Source organism: Oratosquilla oratoria, chromosome 12, assembly GCF_046742065.1.
Source record: "Oratosquilla oratoria isolate Oo_2021 chromosome 12, ASM4674206v1, whole genome shotgun sequence".
NCBI lineage: Eukaryota > Metazoa > Arthropoda > Malacostraca > Stomatopoda > Squillidae > Oratosquilla > Oratosquilla oratoria.
Genome location: NC_134788.1, coordinates 19,392,363 through 19,410,413, shown reverse-complemented (window position 1 = coordinate 19,410,413; position 18,051 = coordinate 19,392,363). Strand labels below are relative to the sequence as shown.

Below are 18,051 nucleotides of genomic sequence, written 5' to 3'. Positions count from 1 at the left end.
ATCTCAGAGGTCATGAGATAAGAGGGTTGGGGGATGGGGTAGGGTTAGGCGTGTGTGGTCACCGAGGGGAGAGAGGAGGTGGAGATGGAAGGGTGAGGAGGGGGAGACGAAGGGAGAGAGGGAGGAGTTGGGGATTTTTGTTTTTATATAATGGGATAGTAGAGATTAAAATGCTCTGGGTGTTAATGACTTGAGCTTTGTCTTTAATGGGAAAGGCATCGAGTAATTGTAGTCTCCTAGGGTCATCACACGATCCAATAATTTTGGTGGAATTGATCAATTCATCCCCTCTGAGTACAGCGTTGTGGAAATTATTATGGTGTTCTTTGATTGCTCCCTCATGTAGATGTAAAGATAGGTGACGACTGACTTTACATATAGTAAAACCAATGTAGGTATGGGGAAGAGGCTTACAATCCTCTGTAGAACAACAATATTGGTTTACCTCATTAGTTCTAGATGTGAAGTGTGATCGTGTAGACGAATTGTTTGTCATGATCAGAGAAGAAGTTTTGGGATTTTTGTAGTAGATGAGAACTCTGATTTTGTTCTTCTCATTTATAGGAAGGCAATTCTTATGAATGACATCTTTAATGACTTTTTCATCTTTTTAGTAATTACTAGTAAAGGTGTTTCTGTAGTATATGTTGATGTAGTTATGATTCTGTGGTTCTTTGATTATGAGATGGGATTCTAGCATCTTGTTGGTAATAGAATTAAAGTCGGTGTTAGAATACCCATTGTGAGCATTTGTCTAAGGTGTTGAAGTTCACTGTGTAATGCTTGCCACGAGGAACACACTGATATGGCTCTTTTTACATATGCTCCAATGACACCTTTCTTGTAGTTGTCAGTGGGCACTCGCTCTTGCCATTCATGCATTTATCCATGTTGGTGGGTTTTCGATATACACTAGTAATGAATTTGACAAATGTAGAATCGCCCAGCACATCCAGGAAGGGGAGTATGCCGTTGTTATTCATTTCAGTGGTAAAGGGCCTGAAATTTCCTGAAGTCGGCACCGTATATTCTCTAACAAAACAACAGAAGGAGTGCTGACACAGAAGTCATCCACGTATCTACAGTAGATAGATGGTTTCAACTCTCCACCCTGGGAGACTGATCTTTCTACAGCAGACATGAAGGCTTCAGCGAAGAGGACACCTAACGGTGATCCCATCGCTACTCCATCTTGCTGAACGTATAGGTTTCCTTCTGGGACCCTGAATGGAACCTCTGTGGTGCAAATGACAAGCAATTCTTTTAAAGTAGACTCAGGGATATGGGGAGGTGGGATGTCATTATTATGATAAACATAGTCAAGAATTATATTGATTGTTCTTAATACAGGAATTTCAGTGAAAAGATTTTGAGCATCTAACGATGCCAGGATTCCAACAGGTTTATTAACCCGTAGGATGTCTACAAAGTCCTCAGTAGAGCGGAGGGAGTAAGTTCTAGGGATGTAAGGGGAGATGATATCATGAAGCCGTTTGGCAACATGGTATGAAGGGGTGGGGATTTGGGAAATGATAGGCCTAAGTGGGTTTCCTTCCTTGTGAGTTTTAACGTTCCCGTAGAAGTAACCGGGTTGAAAATCGCCGATTACTTTAGCTAATTTGGTTCCTCCTGTTTCTGCATTTACTACAGAGCTAAGTTTGTTTAACTTTTTCTTTAAGTTATCAACAGAGTTACAGGAAATTCTTTTGAACTTAGTACGGTCTTTCAAGATGTCATTACACTTTTGAAGATAGTTGTCTTTGTCTAAGATAACGAAACAGGAGGACTTATCTGCTTTGCGGACAATGATGTTTTTGTTTTCCCTCAGTTGCTTGGCCGCTTCTCTGAGACGAGGGGGGAGCAGGTGGCTGGAATTCCGGTGGTGGCGAGATTTAGTACTTTTGCTCTGCAATTGCACTTGTAGGTCAGGGTTAATGTGGACTTACCTTCCTTTTCTAGTTTGCAGAGGTCTTCGTAAAGTACAGCCAGTTCGACCTTCTTGTTAGTTTGATTGTACATAGGCATCACTATATATATATATATATATATATATATATATATATATATATATATATATATATTATATATATATATATTATATATATATATAATTTTTCCTTTTTTTCAGTACATTCTTTCAAACCTGAGGGAGGAGACGACGCTGGCAGCCCTAGAAACCTCAGTTGCTCACGGAGACAAGGAGCTGAAGGACAGGTGTATAAAGGTACCCTCTATCGCCTGAATTTATAACTCATCACAGCTGAGTCGCCTCGCCAGACCCGGCTCTGACAAGTGTCCCTCTTGCCTTCAAACCTGGTCCAAAGTAGTAGCTAGTGGCCTAAAAGATGCAGTTGACGCCCACGGTGAATGGGCTTGCTATTGAGATAATTTATTTGAATTGCTAATTACAACCCAACTTGTTCAATGTGTTAAGATGCATATTGAATATTACCCCTACAGCAATAATATATATATACATATATATATATATATATATATATATATATATATATATATATATATATATATATATATATATATATGTATATATAGACACTCCTCAACTTACGTTTTAGTTACATTCCGAACGGCCGAACGTAACGTGAAAATGAACGTAAGTTGTTACTGTACTATACATCCATAAATTCTATTACCGTATCTTATAAAACACCCCTAAATCATTAATTATAAACATAACGTTGTAGAATAGTAACATTAATTTCAAATAAATTAAATTCAAGCAATATAAATTGAGATGGTGCAGGAGAAGGAGGGGAGGAGGAGGAGGCAAGGCACGTTCAGTCTGTCGTTTGTGCCATGTAAACAATGGATGCAGCGTCATGCGTATCATTTGAACTACGGAGAGTGCGCTAAACTAAAAAATTCACTTTTTTTTTAGTCAGTTCAAACGTAAAATCGAAAAAACGTAAAACGAATGAACGTAAGTAGAGGAGCGTCTGTATATTATATATATATATATATATATATATATATATATATATATATATATATATATGTGTGTGTGTATATATATACATGTATATATATATATAAGAACATAATATTAAAATGAAGGAGACTGCAAGAGACCATAAGGCCTACACTAGGCAGTTCCATATCCATCACCACCTTTAATCCCCATCCATAAAGTTGTCTAATCGTTTCTTAAAACAACTGATAGTTTCAGCGTTCACTACATGGCTACTAAGTCTATTCCACTCGTCGACCACCCTATTAGTAAACCAATTTTTGCATATTTCCTTCTTAAATCTAAATTTGTCTAGTTTAAATCCAGTACTGTGAGTTCTGCCCTCTTGTTTTAATATGATAACCTTGTTTGCATCACCAATGTTAAAGCCTTTGATCCACTTGAACACCTCTATTAGATCACCCCGCACTCTGCGTCTTTCTAGAGAGTGCAAGTTAAGGTTCCTAAGCCTCTCTTCGTAAGGCAAATTCTGAGTCCATGTATCATTTTGGTCAATCTTCTCTGTACTGATTCTAGTGAATTGATGTCCATTCTGTAGGACGGAGACCAAAAATGTACCGCATAGTCAAGGATGGGTCTAACTATCACTAGAGTTTGATAATTACCTCTGCACTTCTATTCGTTACCATCCTAGGAATGAAACCTAATGCTCTGTTAGCTTAATTCGTGGCGCTAATGCGCTGGTTCCTGGTTTTAAGGTCCGGACTCACTAGAACTCACAAGTCTCTATGCACTTAGTTTTCTCTGAAAACGTGTTATCTAAGCTGTATCTATTTTCGGGGTTGTGTAGCCCTACGTTTAACACGCTACACTTAGAGACATTAAAGGTCATTTGCCATTTCACCGACCATGTGAACGATTCGTTAAGATCATCCTGCAGAATCTCTGCGTCGTCTCTTGACCTAATTAGGCGTCCTATTTTAGTGTCATCCACGAACTTACTAACATCACTATTTATCCCATGGTCTAAGTCATTTATGTACATCATGAACAACAAGGGACCCAAAACAGAGCCCTGGGGAACCCCACTAGTAACATTGCCCCTCCTAGATTTTACTCCATTTATAGTGACCTGCTGTTTTCTGTCACTGATCCAAGCTCTAATCCATTCTAACACTTTTCCTTCTATGCCATGGGCTTTGATTTTATATAGTAGTCTCTGGTGTGGCACCTTGTCGAACGCCTTGCTAAAGTCAAGGTAAATCACATCGTAATTATCATTGTTATATGACACCTTATATACTTTAGTGTAAAAGGATAGAAGATTAGTCACACATGACTTACTCTTGGAGAAACCATGCTGTGTATCACGAATTAAATTGTCTCTCGATGTGTTCTCTGAGTCTATTTTCTATTATTGATTCAAGCATTTTACCTATAACCGATGTCAAACTGATTGGCCTGTAGTTACATATAGACGATCTATCTCCCTTCTTAAAAACAGGAACAACGTTTACCTGCCCCCAAGCAGTAGGCACAAAACCAGTGCCTACCGATTTATTAGATATTTCTGTTAACTGGTCACAGATTTCAAATTCACACTCCTTGAGCATTTTCTGATTTTTTTTGTCTGGATCCGGGGATTTTGCAGCTTTAAGTCTTCCTATCTACTTGACTACTTCTACCTTACTAATGCTGATATTAGATATTCTAGTTTCTTCACCCCCACTGAAAATCGGATCGCAGTCAGGTACCTCATCTAATCTCTCATTAGTAAACACCGAGAGAAAATATTTGTTAAACTCCTCACTCATTTTTCCTCCGATTCTGTCATGACATTTTTATCGCTTTTAATTGGGCCAATTCTTTCTTTATTTTTTGTTCTATAGGGGTGAAAGAAACCCTTAGGGTTGGATCTTGCTTGACTGGCAACCTTAATTTTATAGATACGTTTCACTGTACGTGTATTCTTTTTAACCAGCTTTGCCATTTCGTTATATCTTGATCTAAGTGTTACCCACTTTTTTTTCTAACGTAAAGTCCTCTTTTTATTCCGATATGCTTCAGTCTGTCCATCATCCATTTGGGAGTATTACTATTCTTCCGTATTGACTTCAAGGGGATAAATGTATTTTGTGCATTAATAATTAAATCTGCCTTTGTTTTTAGGAAATGTGCCCTGTGGGGCTACAAGGAGAAGGATGCCTGGTCCCAATCCCCGTCCCTTTCTTCTCGCCTCTTACGATCCAAGTGGGAACACTCGGTGGCAGCATTCTTTTCCCCCACCACAGGGAATTCCCCCACCAGAATACTCAGAGAAGTGGTACAGGACAGCAACAAGGGGTTGGGGGACAGCATAACGGAGGGACAGTCGTAGTATAAAAGTGTCATCATTTCTCTATGAACAGATTTTTCCTCTATCATAGACAAAATGATGTGTGACTCTGGTCCATAGGGGCGCCCCATATATACCCTAAAGTATCGACTGCATGCTACTTTGCCGCAATAGCAAGCAGCCAATACCCCAGACGGGGAGTGGACAGGGTGCAGGGGTGACCCGTCATCCAGGAGGTGCTAAGATGAGAGGGAGGGTGGAGGGGTGTGGAGTGTTATCGGGGATGAAATGGGTGGGAATGATTTTATGCCTTTTCCTTTTTGGCTACCTCCCTAGTAAGGGGGAAAAAGCCTTGGTATATGTATGTATGTAATAATTAAATCAGTTAGATTGCTATACATCTAATTCAAATCGCTGACCTGGCTGTTTACCACCCACCCCAAGTGACCTGACCAAAGGTGTGTGTATATATATATACATATATATATATATGCAAAGAAATCACAAAACACACGTGATAAACTATTTTTGCAGAAACCACCGGGAAATTGAAAACACCGGGAAATTGAAAAAACAGATACCGAACGTTTTCGTCTATTTACCTTTGAAAATGTCTTAATAGACTAAAACGTTCGGTTTCTGTTTTTTCAATTTCCCGGTGGTTTCTGCAAAAAAAAAAAAAAAAAAAAAAAAAAAAAAATTATATATATATATACTCGTGTATATATATATATATATATATACATATATATATATATATGTATATGCAGGATCGTACCCGCATATAAAGAATAGGATTAGGAAAATATTAACTATATGTATTAATTACTTACGGTTGGCACAGGTCCCATAGACAAAGGTAGGGGCCGGTAGGAACAATCGCGGCAAGCCGGGTACGCAAAAGTGTAAGTCCGTTTAGTCTAATTGTCCATAATGTCTTACGTACCTGTCTCCCTAGATTGTCTTACCGGCGTCTGGTGTGTCTATATGTAAGTAGTTAAGTACACGTTATGTTTGTAGGCAATGTACTATGGTACCCAACTGGTGCTCCTAGCAACTGACTATACTGTGGTCGACTGCTGAATGACCAATGCGTTCTGCCGACGTCGGGCTGTCGTCCGCGCGCGCTCTACCTCCGAAAGCGTCGTTCATTTGTTTTGTGTTTTTAGTAGCTAGTTTAAATGACGTTACTGCACCCCTCCACCCTAAGTCAAAATATCTCTCCCTCCCTTTAGATGCAAAAAACTTCCCCATTTAAAAATACTCCCATCCCTTCCCTTCCCCCATTTTTAGTAAGTTACAAATCTAATCTCACAACAGGTCTCCTATCCCTAGAGGACCGTCGCAACTTAGGAGACGGGGAAGATATACTATTAGGTTTGACATTTTCTTGTCTAGATGGAGAAGGATGAGCTATCATAGTTGCTTCTGAAATAGGAAGTTTTGCAGGGGAACTAACTGAAGTAGTCACTGGTGAACTTTGTTCAGGTGGAGTAATTGTTCTAGTTATAATTTGGTCTTGATGCCTCTTTACTATTTTACCAGAAGGCACTGAACACTGATAGGACAAAGGACCAGTTTGTTTTACGACTGTAGAAGGGATCCACTTAGAACCATTAGGAACATAGTTGCGAATCATCACTGGTGATTCAGGTGAGAGGTGTATAAATCGAGGAGCATTAGTATGTTCTTTCTTTTGTGCTTGCTGTTTCTTAGATACTCTAGAAGACACACCATCTGCAGGCCATAAAAGGTCCAGACGCGAGCGGAGGCGTCTGCCAAACATCAACTCGGCTGGTGAGACACCAGTCGTAGAGTGCGGAGTTAATCTATAATTAAATAAAAATCTATCCAGAGTATCCTGAATAGCTGACTTAGAGGTACGTATGGCCTTCTTGAGAGTTTGTACCATTTTCTCTGCCAAACCATTGGTAGAAGGTTTGTATACTGCTGTAGTGATGTGCCTAATTCCTGAATTATTACAAAATTCTTTGAACTCCTGAGATATAAAACATGGACCATTGTCCGATACAATTGACACCGGAAGTCCAAATCTAGAAAAGGAATGTCGCAAGCACTTGATAGTTTCCTTACTTGTAGTACCAGAAGTAGGATAAACGTCCACCCACTTCGAGTGAGCGTCCACTATTACTAAAAAATAGCGACCATCTACAGGACCCGCATAGTCAACGTGAAGACGATGCCATGGGCGATCAGGCCATTCCCAAGGGTGTAGCTCTGCCTTAGAAGGCATAGTTCTGAGAGCTAAACACTCTTGACAAGAATTTGTCAATTCTTCCAAATCCTTATCCAAATTTGGCCACCACACATAGCTACGGGCAAGTTCCTTCATGCGTGATGAGCCTGAGTGACCCATGTGAAGTTCTTCCATTAGCCTAGTTCTCAATTTTGGAGGAACAACCACACGAGAACCCCACAAAACACAACCATCTTGGATTGAAAGTTCATCCCTTCTTCTGATAAAAGGAGTAAATTCCGAACTATTCAAAGTCTTAGTATTAGAAGGCCAACCTAATTCACAAAAGCGCATGACCTTCGATAGAGTAGGGTCTTTCCGAGTATGTTCTTTGATATCTCCACTACCTACGGGTGAAGATTCTAGAAAATGTACTAAGTTAGTCCAATCAGCAGGCACTGGAGTGGAATCTGTAGTAGACATCAAAGGAAGACGACTAAGTGCGTCAGCGGTACCAAGGAGTGCACCCGACCGATGACGTAATGTAAACTTATAAGCTTGGAGTAGCAATGACCAACGTTGGATTCGTCCTGAAGACATAGGCGGAATAATTCTATTAGGTGAAAAGATTCCTAACAAGGGTTTATGATCAGTAATAACATCAAAATTATTCTGACCCCACAAATAATTGTGAAATTTGCGCAAAGCATAGACAATAGCTAGTGCCTCTTTCTCTAGTTGGGCATAGTTTCGCTCTGAAGACGTTAGCGTGCGAGAGGCAAAACAGATAGGTCTCTCCTCACCATCAATTACATGACATAGTACAGCTCCTATACCATATGAGCTGCTATCAGCTACAACTACTAACGGTTGTTTTGGATCAAAATGCACCAGCGCTTTTGATTTCAAAAGAGTCTCCTTACATGCGGAGAATGCAGATTCTTGTTCCTTACCCCAGACCCATGGAGTTTTAGCTTTTAGTAAGTTATTTAAAGGTGCCAACTTAGAGGAAGCTTGAGGTATAAACCTTCGGTAGAAGTTTAGTAGCCCTAGAAAGGATCTCAATTGAGAAACATTAGTAGGTGCAGGTGCATTTGCAATAGCCTGAACTTTATCCTTTGTAGGATGTATTCCTTCCTTATCTATCTTGTAACCCAAATATGTTACACATGGAACACCTAAAGTACTCTTCTCAATGCTCAACCTCAACCCAGCCGATTGAAGGGTTGCTAGGACTGTTCTTAGTCGTTCTCGGTGCTCAACCTCACTAGCCCCGGTGATTAGAATATCATCGAGATACACGAACACCCCCGGTAAATCTTTCAGGAGTTGCTCCATCGCCCGTTGGAAAATTCCAGGAGCTGCAGAAATCCCAAAACTCAACCTATTATATTGGAAAAGACCACGATGTGTGTTAATTACAGTGTACTTCTTAGAATCCTCGTCAAGGCATAGTTGAGCATATGCCTGAGACATGTCCAACTTTGAGAAAACTTTACCTCCACTTAATCCACTGATTAAATCATCAAGGGTCGGAATAGGGTAAGTGTCGAGTCTAGCAGCTCGATTTACAGTAAGTTTATAGTCTCCACACAACCGAATCTTACCATTAGTCTTCACTACTGGAACCACCGGTGCGGCCCAAGAACTATTAGTCACCGGAGAGATAATACCTTCTTCAAGGAGTCTGTCAATCTCCTGATCAATCTTAGCTCTGAGTGTGTACGGAACAGTACGTGCTTTACAAAACTTTGGTGGGACCGACTGATCAACCTCTATAGTGAACCGACGTTCCTTATAGCAACCTAACCCCTCTGAAAAGAGTTCAGGAAAATCATGCAACATAGACGTAGCAATAGCAGAACCAGCTGAGAGTTTATTAGCATCCTTTAACAGGCCTAGCCTCCTCATGAGAACTCTACCCATTAAACATGGACCTTTCCCTTCGACTACAACCAACTTTGTCGCATCTACTGAGGAACCATCTTCAAGTTTAGCAGAGACAGTTATGTCTCCCAATACCTTTAGAGGTGTACCTCCATACGCATTCACCACTGTAAGAGATGCATTTAGCGGAGGACGTTCTGATTCCACAGGCCAAAAACCCTCATACTGACATCGAGGCATTAAAGAACAAGTAGCGCCTGTGTCCATCTCCATAGGAACACGCACTGAATCTAGGGTGACATCCACCATGATAGGCTCGTCACTTACATTCTCTGAAATAACATATACATATTCATAACTGGAATCAACTGAGGACTCCGTGGGCAACTCGGTACAGTCAGTAAAGTTTACATTACCCTTCGACGGAGTAGTCTTAGACTTCGATGTGTAACACATCTTCTTAAGGTGCCCCTTCTGTTTACACAAATGACATGAAGCATTCTTGAAAGGACAATCACGCTTCCAATGCAACTTACCACACCCTGAACAAGGAGTCTTAGGAACATTAGACATATTTCTAGCACTGGAAAAATTAGTAAATTTTGTCTTACTATAAGGATAGCTCTTAGAAACTGTACTAGAATTAGGATTTGAGGTGGAAGTCTTCTTAGTAACCTGCTGCTTACTAGGTACATAATGAACTGAGCCACTAGCCATAGCTTGAACATCCTTCGATGCCGTCTCCCTAGCTGTAGCCATATTAACAGCTTTCTCAAAGGTTAACTCAGACTCAGTCAACAATACTTGCTGAATCTTATCACTAGCAAGACCCATTACAAATCTATCACGTAGCATCTGAGATAACGTTGTCCCAAACTCACAAGTGTGGGCAAGAGCTTTCAACGCAGCTACGAAATCCTTTACGGACTCATTAGACTTCTGGGCACGAGAATAGAATTTATAGCGTTCATAGATAAGAACAGGCGTAGGTTTGAAGTGTGTCCTAAGCGTATCAAGAACTTTATCTAAAGTACTCTCTTCCGGTTTTGCAGGAGAGAGCAAATCCCTAGCCAATCCAAAGATTTTAGGTCCCGCCAACGTGAAGAATGCAGCCACCTTCTTTGCGTCACCTACATCATTAGCAACAAAATACATTTTAATTCTACTGACATACGAATCAAAATCCTCCTCTGACTCATTGTACGGTTCAATTGAACCAACCCTATTAGCCATGGTTAGCCAAGAACAAAGAACTTCACCAAACCAGAGAAAGCAAGAAAACTAACCTCAACATAGATTAGGCTATAGTCACACCTAACCTTAGAAAACTGCAAAATTACCTCATCACAAAAAAAACTGAACAATAGCATAAGTATGTACAAATAGGCCTAATAGCAATTGCGATGAATAATAGAAATAGCCTCGCAATACAAAAGGTTACAATAAAACGCAATTGTAAGGACGCAATGAATGTAAACAAAATATTAGCGCAGGTAAGATAGATATGCGGTTTTAGAATAGCCTAGCTTGCCCACAAAATTCCACTAGCTGACCTATAGCAATTTTCCAATACGTTAACTATACTAAGTCTAAGGTACCAGCACGAAATTTCCTACTTAGGGTATCAATCCCATCCTCGTCGCCAATTTATATGCAGGATCGTACCCGCATATAAAGAATAGGATTAGGAAAACATTAACTATATGTATTAATTACTTACGGTTGGCACAGGTCCCATAGACAAAGGTAGGGGCCGGTAGGAACAATCGCGGCAAGCCGGGTACGCAAAAGTGTAAGTCCGTTTAGTCTAATTGTCCATAATGTCTTACGTACCTGTCTCCCTAGATTGTCTTACCGGCGTCTGGTGTGTCTATATGTAAGTAGTTAAGTACACGTTATGTTGGTAGGCAATGTAATAGTACCCAACTGGTGCTCCTAACAACTGACTGTACTGTGGTCGACTGCTGAATGACCAATGCGTTCTGCCGACGTCGGGCTGTCGTCCGCGCGCGCTCTACCTCCGAAAGCGTCGTTCATTTGTTTTGTGTTTTTAGTAGCTAGTTTAAATGACGTTACTGCAGTATATATATATTTAATTTATGATACATATATATGTATATAATTATATATATACTGTATATATATATATATATATATATATATATATATATATATACTGTATATATATATATTATATATATGTGTGTGTACATTATATATATATATATATATGTATGTGTATATATATATATATATATATATATATATATATATATATATATATATATATATCAAGGACTACTATTACACAGGACGTGCACACCCAGATTCCTGGCTCCGCTAGTGGAGGCCATTGCTTTCTTTGTAAACTAACATTTTATATTGGACAAATATATCAAAACTAGAAACATAACATTGTATATAGGACAAATATATCAACTATTGACTTATTCAATGCAGTATAAGTTAATATAAACTTTTATAGTGAATTAAGAAACTATTTATAAAGCACTGTTACGCTTTGAAGTGCCAATTTTGGCTGGACATAATATGTATTATTGTATGAGGTTAGTGGATAGTTATTTACATTAATCATTATTTACATTTGAGTTCATTGTCTTGAAAAGGAAGACCAATTTGGCTGCCTTCTTATTACCAAGGCTGTTCCTTAATTTTGTGTGTACAAGTCCATAGGAGGAGAAAACTCTTTCAACTCCTGCTGATGAGGCCACTGTAGTTAGGAGTTGACACACTGATAACAGAATATCACTGTCTAACATGGCTGTATGTGAATCCCACCTCTCAATAGCTGTCAGGGTCTTGATCACAGACTCAGTAAACTTGAACGCCTGGAAAGGAGGTGATTTTGCCTGAAATTTCATAATGACAGGAACAAGTGTTGTATATTTCTCATTGGCATACTCCATAGTAATATTCACCTCTTCTACACTGAGCATTTTTCCTTGAAGTGCTGGATGAAGCATGTTGGCAAGTATGTGAGCTGTGGTGATAAACTGTTCATATCTTTTTTTCACTAATTTTTCAGCTTGTTTATTGTTTGTGAAATGGCCAATTAATTTCTTCCAAACATCTACCGCTTGAGCAATAGTGCACTTGTCACTCTGTACCTCATCTAGAGCCTTTGCTATTGGCTGCAATCGATCCAGTAATTCCTCAGCCGAACGTTTTAGGCCTAAATTTGATACTTTGTTTCTTACTTCAGTATCAATAACTTCCCTGTTGACTTCATGGATCTTCATTAGAATTGGCCAGTTATTTATATAGGCCTTGAGACAGTCTGACATTGTGTTCCACCTTGTGTCCTGGGGCATGACTAGGCACTGACTACCTTCCTACTGATACTTTGAAGCAACATAATGATTATTTCTAAAATATTTAACTACATGGACCACGTGTTGTTTTACATTATCAATCTCAAGGTCATGAGCCAGTATATTTAGTAGGTGTGCTGCACATCCATATGTGAGGACGGTATGCTCAGGTTCACTCGATTCCTCCAAGACTTTTCTCATCTTGGTGACATTTGCTACATTGTCTGTCACAACACTTCCAATGTGACAACCAAAATCTTGTTCAGCCTTCTTGATCGAACTTTGCACAAGTTGTGGAAGATATTCAGCAGTGTGAGGCTTCCCTGATGTGTTTATTGTGTCAACTAAATAAATCTGACCAGTGGATGTTGTTAGAGTGACACTTATTATGGGCTCATTATGGATGTTAGACCACCCATCAATTGAAAGACATACAGTTTCATTATTCAGGTCATCTGCACACTTTTTATATTCCTTTTCATACACAAGATCCAAGTACTTATCAGCAATATCTTTTCTGGATGGAGAAATATAACCTGGCCTCAGGTTCTGAACCATCTTGAGAAACTGAGGATGCTGAACAAGACGAAATGGTGAATTTGTAGCAAATATCATTCTTGCAACTTCTTTGTCGAGATTTTCCTTTTAAGAGGTTGAAGTTTTTATGATAAATCTGTCCAGAGATGTTGATAACTTTCTTTTAGATGAAAATGATTTAGCAGAAGTGGCGCCTATGGAGGAGTCTGATAGTGACCTTTTTAATGGTGGAGTCAGGTATGCAGATAATTCAAGTGGAGCCAATGATAAAGGGATTGAAGCTGTTGATACAGATCCTGAAATGGAAACAGGAAATTTTAGCATATTGCATAATTTATAGATGAGTAAATAAATGAATGAATACAGTGTGATTTAGGCTACTTTTGAGTAAAGAAGTTATGTTTTTAGATAATGATCATATTCACACAAGCCAGTAAATTATTTGGAAATAATTGACAGGATATGAAATAGATGGGCTTGGAATTCAGCCCACACAGGATTCAGTCCACTTTTAAATTCACTAAAAATAATGGGTTAGTTGGATTAGGTTAGGCTAAATCCCTTTGGGCTGAATCTCATGGCTGAATTCCAATGGAACCTATGAAATATATTACACAATGTTGAATGAAATGAATAACAATCATCTAGGCCCCAAAGTTGAGTGGATACCTTGGTGTCCACTAACCTCATACAATAATACCTGTTAAGTCCGGCTAAAATTGGCATTTCTAAGCATAACAGTGCCTTAAAAATAGTTTCTTATTTATAAAAATTTATATTAACTTATACTGCATTGAATAAGTCAATAGTTGATATATTTGTCCTATATACAATGTTAGGTTTCTAGTTTTGATATATTTGTCCAATATAAAATGTTAGTTTACAAAGAAAGCAATGGCCTCCGCTAGCGGAGCCAGGAATCTGGGTGCGCACGTCCTGTGTAATAGTAGTCCTTGATATATATGTATATATGTATATATACATATATATGTATATATATGTATATATATATACATATATATATGTATATATATATATACATATAATACATACATATATATATATATATGTATATGTATATGTGTATATATATGTATATATATGTGTGTGTGTATGTGTATACAAATATATATATATTATATGTGTATATATATATATATATATGTATATATATATACATACATATATATATATATATATATATATATATATATATATATATATATATATATATATATATATATATATATATATATATATATATATATATTCCTCTCAGTCACCAAATCCCTCTAACTTTCTACCTTCCTCTCTCTTTTCCACTGTCATCTCTCTCCCTCTCTTTGCTTCCCTTCTCTCTTTCTACTCCTTACCCTCGCCATGTTTCTCTCTTTCTCTATCTCCCCTTCTCATGTACAAATTGTTCCCTGTCTCTTCGACTCGTCAACGGGTGTAACAACAAACAATTTTGACTTTTTCTCCACAGATGCTGAGTCGTGACCCTGATGCTGTCATGTCGTCTGAGACCGTATCTCAGCTGAGCAAAGAAGCCTTGAGGGGTTTGCTGAAAGATGATGGCTTGCCATTTTCTTCCGAGGCTGTCCCCTTCAAAGGACTGATTGCCTGGTAAATACTTGTGCATGTCCTCTTGCTTTTTGGCCAATTCTTTTTTGTTTTCAACGTGACAATGAATGCAGCTGTGGTTAGATATTCGTCCATCGACCTCCGACATTAAGGCGTTCTGCGAGCGGCACTGTGTCTCTTCTCGTTGCAGGGGAAGAGCCCAGCTAGGCCCGGAGGAGGAGGAGCCGTCAGGGAGTGCAGTGCGCCAGAAGATCGGGGACGACCTGCTGAAGGGGGTGCGGTTCCTGAACATGTCCTGTGACGAGTTCGTCGACAACGTGATCGGCACGGACGTGCTGACTCACATGGAGTGCTTCCACATCCAGAGGGCGATCGACGGCGCCGACCTCTCGACCGTCCCGGAGAACACTCCTCTCAATCCTATCAGGGAAGGCAGGGCCCCAAAGCTCAGGGAGAGGAGGGAGCTTTCTCTCTGTACACTGAGACTACCTGGTTCGTGGGCGCATTACACTTCGTCTTCAGAAATCCTCTTGGTTGAAGGTCTTTCGAGTGATGCGACGATTCAGCTTCACCACATGCAGGTTTACGGTTGCTGTGGTGGAGCACTTAACATAATGGACGGCGAGGGAAGAACGATAAGCTCAGCGACGTCTGAAGATGATGATTTCACCTTTACGAGGCCAGCTGTCCTTTGGAAGGATAAGAAATACAGAGTTGTGTCTTACCCCAGAAAAAATATTAGTTTATATCGTGGACACAGTGGAGGAAGGGCGAGGGTGAGGAACGCAACTCTTTCATGCTCACGGGGGCATATCTGTGAGTTCTATATCTGGGAGCCGACAAGTAATTAGGAAAGGAGGCACGCCACTGCTTACTCTCAGCTCTGTGGAAGCGAACTCCGTTCGGGTTTGGCTGTCGAGAGGGAAAAGAAAGGACGAGAGCGTCATGTCACAGGTGAGAGCGGGTCTTGTTACCAATGGCGAAGTTGAGCAGATCAGAATGGTTTGGCGCCAGCAAGAATGAAACGTGAAAGGAGCAGCAGCCAGGGCCAAGTGTGTGAAGGGTGCCACCGCAGATAGGGGAAGAGGGTGCAGTGTCTTCCTTGGTTCTCGTGCTGAACTGCTCACGAGTGTTGCAGTGGTGACTGACGACTCGGCCAACCACGGTCTTGCATCTACAAACCGTCGACATTTTGTCACTATCAAATTTGTTTTCTTCTCAAAAAAAAAAAAAAATAAATAAATAAATAAATAAATAAATACATAGATAAAATAAGATAAATAATTAAATAAATAATAAATAGAAAATAACAGGAATAAGATAGAGTGAATAGATAAAACATATTGAATGATAATATACCAATCACATTTTTTTCATTCATGCTTAAAATAGATTATGTAAACTGCTTGTGCTTCCAGCCATTCGTAATATCTGCAATCGTATGTACGCTGTAATTAAATTTGTAATATTTTCGATACAAGGGACATTACATAAGAACATGAAAATGAAAAAGACTGCAAGAGACCATAAAGCCTACACTAGGCAGCTCCGTATCCATAATCACCCGTCATCTCCATTCATAAAGTTGTCTAATCGTTTCTTAAAACAACTGATAGTTTCAGCGCTTACTACATGGTTACTAATTCTATCCCATTCGTCGACTACCCTATTAGTAAACCAATTTTTGCCTATTTCCTTCTTAAATCTAAATTTGTCCAGTTTAAATGCATTACTACGAGTCCTTTCCTGTTATTTTATAAGTAATATGATGACCTTGTTTGCATCACCCTTGTTAAAGCCTTTGATCCACTTGAACGCCTCTATTAGATCACCCCGCACTCTGCGTCTTTCTAGAGTGTAAGTTAAGGTGCCTAAGCCTCTCTTCGTAAGGCAAATTTCCGAGTCCATGTATCATTTTGGTCATTCTTCTCTGTACTGATTCTAGTGAATTGATGTCCATTCTGTAGGACAGAGACCAAACCTGTACCTTATAGTCAAGGATGGGTCTAACTATCGCTAGATAGAGTTTGATAATTACCTCTGCACTTCTATTCGTTACCGTCCTAGGAATGAAACCTAATGCTCTGTTAGCTTAATTCGTGGCGCTAATGCACTGGTTCCTGGTTTTAAGGTCCGGACTCACTAGAACTCCCAAGTCTCTATGCACTCAGTTTTCTCTGAAAACGTGTTATCTAAGCTGTTTCTATTTTCGGGGTTGTGTAGCCCTACGTTTAACACGCTACACTTAGAGACATTAAAGGTCATTTGCCATTTCACCGACCATGTGAACGATTCGTTAAGATCATCCTGCAGAATCTCTGCGTCGTCTCCAGATCCAATTAGGCGTCTATTTTAGTGTCGTCCGCAAACATACTATTAACACTATTTTTCCCATCGTCTAAGTCGTTTATGTACATAATGAACAACAAGGGACCCAAAACAGAGCCCTGGGGAACCCCACTAGTAACATTGCCCCACCTAGATTTTACTCCTATTTATAGTGACCCGCTATTTTCTGTCACTGATCCAAGCTCTAATCCATTCTAACACTTTTCCTTCTGTGCCATGGGCTTTGATTTTATTTAGTAGTCTCTGGTGTGGCACTTTGTCGAACACTTTGCTAAAGTCAAGGTAAATAAGATTGTAATTATCATTGTTATCTGACGTAAAAGACACACATGACTTACTCTTGAAGAAACCATGCTGTGTATCACGAATTAACTAATGTCTTTTGATGTGTTCTCTGAGTCTATTTACTATTATTGATTCAAGCATTTTACCTATACCCGACGTTAATTGGCCTGGAGTTGCATATAGACGATCTCCCTTCTTAAAAACAGGAACAACGTTTGCCTGCTCCCAAGCAGTAGGCATAAAACCAATGCCTACCGATTTATTAAATATTTCCGTTAACTGGGCGCAGATCTCAAATTTACACTCCCTGAGCATTCTTGGAAAAGTTTCATCTGGACCCGGGGATTTTGTAGCTTTGTCTGCTTGACCACACTGTATGATGAAACGTAAAATAAAATGTATTTCTACTTGTATATTTGTTTCAATAACCTTACCCTTTATCTTTTCGGTAGCCATTTTATTGTTATTATTATCATTTTTTTTTTCTCTCTTGACTCTTGACAGGATATGCAGTCACAGTCTCTCCTACTAAGAACAACTTCATTTTCCAAGCTAGCAACATAAGGACAGGGAAATACATAGAAGTCAGCTATGTTTTTTTTATATTTTTTATGTA

At 39.3% G+C, this 18,051-nt stretch overlaps 1 protein-coding gene across 2 annotated transcripts in view; it reads left to right on the top strand.

Annotated features, from left to right (window-relative positions):
- The window catches only part of LOC143031050 (BTB/POZ domain-containing protein 6-B-like), a 554,488-nt gene extending 536,652 nt beyond the window's left edge, over positions 1 to 17,836 (top strand). The window contains exons 4-6 of one of the 2 annotated variants that reach the window (XM_076194424.1): positions 2,129 to 2,224; positions 14,704 to 14,843; positions 14,992 to 17,836. In XM_076194424.1, coding sequence (XP_076050539.1) covers positions 2,129 to 2,224; positions 14,704 to 14,843; positions 14,992 to 15,652 — 897 coding nt within the window. In that variant the 3' untranslated portion in view covers positions 15,653 to 17,836. The remainder of the gene's footprint in view (positions 1 to 2,128; positions 2,225 to 14,703; positions 14,844 to 14,991) is intronic. The other variant, XM_076194425.1, reaches the window with a different exon arrangement.
- Positions 17,837 to 18,051: the final 215 nt, after the last annotated feature.